The 7,633-nt window shown below is 35.6% G+C and overlaps 1 protein-coding gene across 1 annotated transcript; it reads left to right on the top strand.

Annotated features, from left to right (window-relative positions):
- The first annotated feature begins 247 nt into the window (after positions 1-247).
- Positions 248-7,633, top strand: LOC115429102 (papilin-like). Its single transcript, XM_030148351.1, has 10 exons — positions 248-343; positions 545-575; positions 704-871; positions 1,523-1,690; positions 5,160-5,198; positions 5,302-5,469; positions 6,264-6,431; positions 6,948-6,974; positions 7,092-7,259; positions 7,405-7,633. Exons 1-10 carry the CDS (start codon positions 248-250, stop codon positions 7,569-7,571), a joined length of 1,200 nt encoding a protein of 399 aa, XP_030004211.1. The 3' UTR covers positions 7,572-7,633.

Here is a 7,633-nt window from a genome sequence, read left to right as displayed (position 1 = left end):
GCTTAAAAAAATGGAGTGCACTCTCTAGTAGCATGGCATTATTGATTTGTTAAAACTGAACTTTGTATCAAAGTTAAACATTGTAGGAGTTTGTTTTTCACTCAGTTATTCTTTACTTACTTTAACTGTTTGTATTAATGTGGCAAAGAAAGCCCAATAAAAGGTCAGTGTCAATACTGGGTTGAGTCTAAGGGTCCTAGAGTGAACTCAGTCACATCAGAAACAGTTTGACAGAGCCACTGTTAGGATGAGGAAACTGGTGACTCTGGTTTCCTATGTGGTCCTGTTATGGACCTGCAGTCTGCAAGGAACGACTGCGGAAGAAAATGATGATCCCCACCAGGTGAGTCATTAACCTTCCCTTTTTTCAGTGAAAAATGATTTCTTTACATCAAGATTATCGTTCTGCTCTCAGATTTTATAAGAATAAAATGGTATAAAATGTTATACTTTACTTATATAGTTTAATTTGATGCATCTTTAAAACTATTCCATACTTGTAGTATTAAATACATGGTCTTTTTTCTGTCTGTGGCTCTGACAGAGTGGTGAAACATCTGTCCTCAATAAACCGAGTAAGAGTTTATCTCATTTAACTTTAAATATGATTCTGTGGTTTGTTTAATTGTAGTTCTGCAGTAACAAACAATGATGTTTATGTTCTTTTCTGTGCCTTATCCTGTATTTCTCTCCCTTCCTAAAGACATTTGTGATCAGCCACCAAGAACAGGTCCATGTAGAGCTTATTTCAGACGTTATTACTATGACACCAACTCAAAGACTTGCAAAGTTTTCATCTATGGAGGGTGTAAAGGCAACCTGAACAATTTTGAGACCATGTCAAAGTGTTTGCAGACATGCCAACCTGAAGGTGAGAAGTGGAAAACAAATTACTTTTTTTTTTTTTTTTTTTTTAAATTTATTATCTATGTTGATGACAATCTTCAGATCAAATCAATGAACTGGGCAAATTATTCATGAACAACTGCTACCACGTTTTAACCAATGGTTTTCTTACTTTTGAGTTAATTTAACTTTCTGTAGATGCTTGTCAGCAACAATTGGAACGAGGACAATGTTTAGGCTCCTTTGAGAAGTACTTCTACAATGTCACCTCAATGAAGTGCGAAGCGTTCATTTATGGAGGGTGTGGTGGAAACCTAAACAACTTTGGAAGCAAGGAAGAGTGTGTCCAGAGTTGTGGCACTAAAGGTAAAAAATGGAAAACAATGGTATTGATTTATTATTTTACCAGTTTCCACAATGATTGGATTATAACAGAACAACCACAAATAGATGTTTAATAAACGTGCTAACACATTTACAGATGTGCATGTAATACTTTATTGTGATTTGTAAGTACTTTGACTCTGCAAACCATATTTTACAGGTGAAGTGTCTCTATTTAGAACACCTGCTCGAAGAAAGGCTGGTAAGAGTTAAACATACATAGCTAATGGAATGGATATCATTTCTATTTACTTGTGCATTAACTTTAACTACTGTGCTCTGTGCTTTGTAGAGGTTTGCCGTCTGCCACCAAAAACAGGCCCATGCAGAGCGTATATTACAAGGTTTTTCTACAACTCCACGTCAATGAAATGCGAAGTCTTTGTTTATGGAGGCTGTGATGGCAACCGGAATAACTTTGGAAATATGGCGCAGTGCAAGAAGGCGTGTCACATGGCAGGTGAGACGTGAAATGCAAGACAATTATTAATGGTTTACTTCCCCTAATTGGCACCATGAAGGTCAGAAAAAGAATACAAATATTGATAACTGGGTGCTTCTATGAAACTGGTCCCTAAAAACAGGACATGGGGGCTAAAAAATCAAACCAGATGTAGACTAATGTTATGATGCAAGTCTGGAAGCACTTTGGGTCTATTATAAAAATAAATATTTACTGAGATAAAAGAGAAACTATTGTTCAGATAAAAACATTGTTATATTTTTTATATTATTTTTATACAAAAATCCGGATGTAACATGGTAAAAAGGTCTAAGACTATTTTTTGAATATCTTTTTGTTCTTTCACATTTACATTTTGGGAATCAAACTAATTATGCGAGGCAGAGTGTTTCACAAAAATGACCGCAGTTACAAAATCACTCATGATTTACATGTGTTTAAATGGGCAGGTTCTGGACACAATGTGTTACACAAAAACCTGGAGCAAGACTGCTGATTCATGAAAAACCCTCATGTCTGGGTTAGAAAAACCACTAGGATCCTCAAATTTAACACAGTGTTTTTATTTATAGCGCTATATAAGACCATTTCAAACCATGTTTTCCAGATCAAATGCACTGACACTTAGGTAGCTTTTCATGTCCAAATTTTGGTCCTATTTTTGGCCCCAATATTTTATTAAAAATTCATTAATTTTGGGATGGCTCAGAGCAAGAGTATATTTTTTTTGCATTTGGGTCAAGTCACGCGGTTATGTAGGGAGTGCCCGACTACATTTTATACTCTAATTCAAAAAGTATTTAAGCTAGAGACATGAATAATACATCATTTTAAAGGTATTAACTAGCCTCATAAAAAAGCTGAAGCTCATAAAAAGAAACAAAAGCTATAGTGCCATCTTTTGCCATAAAAATTTGAAAAACTGCATGGTTATGTAGGGAACAAAAATTAACATCTAAATTTTCCTTTTTTTCTAAACGTTTTAAAAGTACGGTTGCAAGTGTCTCCTAACTATGAAAATTTGCTCAGATGTTCTTTAAAGTGTCTATTTTGATAAACAATGGATGCATTTTTTATTTTTTAAATATAACTATGACTTTTGGCAAGAGTTTTGAAGAATGGAATGGTCATATAGGGAATTAGGAATTTCGGTTATGTAGGGAAAGAAAAGACAGGTAACAAATTTATATATTTTTATACATATTTATGACTAAATATACAAAGGACACATATTAGCTGTAGAAAGTGGTTCATTAAGCACATTTAATGTACATTTAATGCTCAGTAAAGTCTGTATATTCAGCACTGATCTCAGCATAATGTTGGCACCTTCCTCCAAGCTGATGGCTTGTGCTATACACCACTCAGAGTCAGGCTTCACAACTGTATAGCACTTACAAGCTGCTACTGGTACAAGGCTGGGGCTCAGGCTGTGTATGTACCTAATGATGACCTCAAATAAATTTATTTGAGGTCATCATTAGGTACATACTGGGGTGCCAGGTACCAAAATGAACCCAGTTTCATAGGAGCACCCAATTGTGGGTGTTGTTTAAAAAAAAATAAGGTAACACTTTACTTGAAGGTCTAGTTTATAATGCATTAAGCGCACATTCGTATTACATTATAAGGCATTTATAATGCATTATAAAAGTCATTACAACAGTTTATGATCATGTACAACAACTTATACCAAGATTAGTAAAGTATTCTAAGTGTAGGCATAATGTATTATAAATTCAGCTTTCATAATGTTTTATCCCTCCATATCAAAGCAGTGTGAAGCAGTGTGGGGAACTTTTGTTAGGTTTTTTTCACTGATCCCCGTACTATACGCATCTATTTAAGGGATTTCATATTTATTTAAAAAAATTAAAAAAGTATGTGTTTGAATTAACAAAGATTTAGAGCTGCCACATTATTTTTTATTTATGTACAAAGCAACATGTAACACTTCTATTTACTGTCTCTGTTCTTTTAATGTTTTGTTTTTGCAAAATAAAGAGTTATTACGAACACTTTGATGTATAATTTTTGACTTACACTTTACTCAGAGCCAGCAGATACTGCTCATACGTCATCATACTTGTGTTTTAATACTATACAATTGCCAACAACCTTATACAGTGTTGTCACTTTACTAAAAGCTCTTAAAGTCATCCTGTAACTTATTATTGATGTTTATAAGGCATTATTCAGTTTGAGAAACTACATGTCAGAGCAGTTCTCTGTGTCTTTATAACTGGCTAGAGTTATGATGGTTATAATGTGTTATGTAACTGAGGACTTGCGATTCTTCCTACAAACACTTGTCACTTCGGTATGGATGTATAAAACATTATGAAAGCTGAATTTATAATACATTATGCCTACACTTAGAATACTTTACTAATCTTGGTATAAGTTGTTGTACATGATCATAAACTGTTGTAATGACTTTTATAATGCATTATAATGTCTTATGAATGTGCGCTTAATGCATTATAAACTAGACCTTCAAGTAAAGTTACCAAAAAGAATAATTTAAAGGTGCTGTATGTAATATATGTACTTTCAAATATCAGGTGTTGTGGTTAGTATTAAGCGCTATGAAGTTCTGCCCAAAATGCCAATGTATTGGATTATAGAGATACCAACTGAATACAGTATACTCATGCCAATGGACCGAGGATTCATGTAACCACTAGAGGGAGTAGAGAGTCGCTCTGCGGAGACTTTGACCAAAGTATCAGAAAGTGATGAGATGAGAAACAACTTTTCAAGTCAAAAAAAAGTGACAAAGTGATAAAAGCTAAAAGCACTGTTGTTGTTTTCACCAATGAACTCAGCTCTGAATGAAAAGAATGGAGTTTGATGATAAAATTACAGCATTTCTTCTACACAGTTAAATTTGATTATGAGGCTTATGAAGGCATAAAGTTATTATGTGATGTTATTATCTTTGTCAGGTTCATACTTGTTGATCCACAGTTCAGACTAAACTGTGACAGTTCTGACCTTGTTTGGACGATTCCAAACACATCTTTAGTGCAGCTACTGACAACACAAACCTTACAGAAAACAGAGCTTGTCTGTGGCTGTTTCCTGTCCAAAAACAGAGCTAATTTAACAGGGCTATAATGTAAACTATCAGCTGACAGATGACATGCTGACATGAAGATTATTAGAAGGAATGTCAAAATAACTTGCCATGAGTTTTTGTTTTGAAGAAGAAAACTTATTACCATAACACGTGTGTGTAAACAATGGTCTTTATACTTTATACAGTGTGTGATACAGTCTGTGGATACATAATGGTGATTCATTGGTGGTTTTGGTGCTCCAAAGTGTGCTTTGGACTGGTATACTACTTCCCCCTGCTGTTGAGAGTTTGGAATATCAGTACTGCATATAACCCCTTCCAGATACTGTGAAAGAAAAGATTTTACAAGATTAAATGTATAATACTGCAAATGCCATTTTACAGGTGTCATGGATGCTCCTGAGTCTGCGTTTGATGAGGATGGTAAGTTAACTTGGTCAACTGGATACCATAATGTGTTTACGTTTAGATGTGCAGTAGCTGTTACATTTGCTGTGTTTCACATACTGTCATTCTGTTCCTGTAGAGGTTTGTCATCTACCACCACAAACAGGTTCATGTAACATGTATGAGGATCGTTACTTCTACAACTCCACCTCAAAGAGCTGCAACCGTTTTGTCTATGGAGGATGTGATGGCAACCAGAACAACTTTAAGCATAAGGCAAACTGTATGCATAGATGTCAACCTGAAAGTGAGCAATGTTATGTAAATATCTCACCATCAGATAAAGCAGTACATTTCTTTCTTTTTCATTTTGGTCAGTACTTGTAGGTGTTTTATTCTTTTGTTCTCCCATTTTGCACCATAAACAGGGTTTCTACATGTTTATGACCGTTTTTCTAAATGTACGGAAACATTTCAAACATTGTGCAACTCACAGATTTACAGATCACCACAGTTGACTGAACAAATAATTCAGCAGGAGCAGGTAAAGGTTATCGTCTTTTCTGTGTTAGTTCCTGCCCGTCTGTCTTTCTGTAGAGGTTTGTAATCAACCACCAGGACCTGGTGGAGGCTCTGGCAACTTAAAGCGCTTCTTCTACAACTCTACCTCAAGGAGCTGTGAGGTCTTTATTTATCGTGGATGTGGTGGCAACCAGAACAGATTTAGAAGCAAGAGAGAGTGTATACACACATGCCAACCTCTAGGTAAGAAGTGAAATGCAAAACATTTATTTGAAATTGATTTGAAGTTTATAAAGTTTATTACATTTGTTTAAAGCTAACACATGATCATAATGAATATCTCTAGATACACATTTATAGACATAGACTTAATACATAAAACCTTAGTACTAACTAACAGCGCAAACAATGTGTTACAGATGCAGACCCTGTTCATGCATCACCTGAGTTCAGTCCGACTGGTAAGAGTGTAATGAACTTAGCTGATTCAGTGGATCGCAGTGCTTTTATATTTACTTGTGCAGTAATGTTCATGCTCTTTCTCATTGCTGTGTCCCATATCTCTGTTTCTCCCAACAGAGGTTTGTAGTCTACCGCCACAAACAGGCCCATGTAAAGCACGAATGGAGCGATACTTCTACAACCCCGCTTCAAGCAGCTGTGAAGTCTTTGTTTATGGCGGGTGTGGAGGCAACGAGAACAATTTTAAGAATCAGGAGCAGTGTATGAAGACATGTGGCATTGCAGGTGAGGAGTGAAATGTGGGGGGAAACCCCCCCCCCAAAAAAAACAAACATATTCAGTATTTTCTTCCCCAAACTGCTACTTGAAATGGGATACCACATGTTCAGAATCTGTAGCAGAAACAATTGCTTTACATTCAATCCAAAATTCAAGATTCTTTGTTGACATTTGACATGGTATGATGAACGAAATTGCAATCCACAGGATCGATAGTGAATGAACTTTTAAAAACACATACCTTTCAAACATTCAAAACAGAAAATAGAGCAAAGTGCAGATAATGATAATAAATAAATCAACATAGAAGATGAGCGGAAATGACTGAATGTAAACAGATTATTGCACATTATATGTAGTATTGCACTTTATATTACAGTAATTACACTTTATTATACTTTATGTTGTAGTAGTAGATTGGATAGCTGAATGTAGTAGTGTTTTTGTATTGAACATAATGAGTGGCACCGGAGTGGGTACATGTTTACATCTAATACTATCTGTGCAAATACTTCTTTCCAGGTGCTCCGGAGGTGTTCAATAAGAATGGTAACTTACATTCTTGGCTAACTGGATTTTAGAATATATTTACATTTACTTGTATAGTGACAAACATTGGTGGTTATGGTACTGTGTGTGATTTATCTTGTTTCTTTCTCTTTGTAGAGGTTTGTAATCAGCCTCCAGAAACAGGTCCCTGTAAAGCGTATTTCAACCGTTACTACTATGACCCTGCCTCAATGTGCTGCAAGCATTTTATCTATGGAGGATGTATGGGCAACCAGAACAATTTCATCACCAACGCACAGTGTCTCCAGGCATGCCTACCCGACGGTGAGGGGTGACTTATTCTATTATTATTTTATGTGTGTTTTATTCTTTTCTCCTTCCACTTTGCACCATAAACAGGTTAAGTCAAGTCTTAGCTAATGGTTATCTTCATGTCTGTGTTAATTGGTTTATCTCTGTCTCAATAAAGAGGTTTGCAACCAGCCACCAGAAACAGGCCAATGTGATGGCCATTTTCAGAAGTACTTCTACAATTCCACCTCAATGAACTGTGAGGACTTTGTTTACGGAGGATGTGGTGGAAACCAAAACAACTTTGACACCAAGGGAGCTTGTATGAAGACTTGTCACACTTAAGGTAAAGTTAAATGCCAAAAATGTATTATTCAACCCCAAATTATATGGGGGTTGCTTGATAA

The sequence above is a fragment of the Sphaeramia orbicularis genome, chromosome 12 (assembly GCF_902148855.1).
Source record: "Sphaeramia orbicularis chromosome 12, fSphaOr1.1, whole genome shotgun sequence".
NCBI lineage: Eukaryota > Metazoa > Chordata > Actinopteri > Kurtiformes > Apogonidae > Sphaeramia > Sphaeramia orbicularis.
Note: the sequence above shows the minus strand (reverse complement) of the source record. Positions and strands in the feature narration are given on the sequence as shown.

Coding starts and splice junctions, on each gene's coding strand:
- LOC115429102 (XM_030148351.1), top strand. CDS start 248: ATGAGGAAACTGGTGACTCTGGTTTCCTATGTGGTCCTGTTATGGACC. Junction 576..703: donor ATCTGTCCTCAATAAACCGA/GTAAGAGTTTAT, acceptor CCCTTCCTAAAG/ACATTTGTGATCAGCCACCA. Junction 6,975..7,091: donor GGAGGTGTTCAATAAGAATG/GTAACTTACATT, acceptor TTCTCTTTGTAG/AGGTTTGTAATCAGCCTCCA.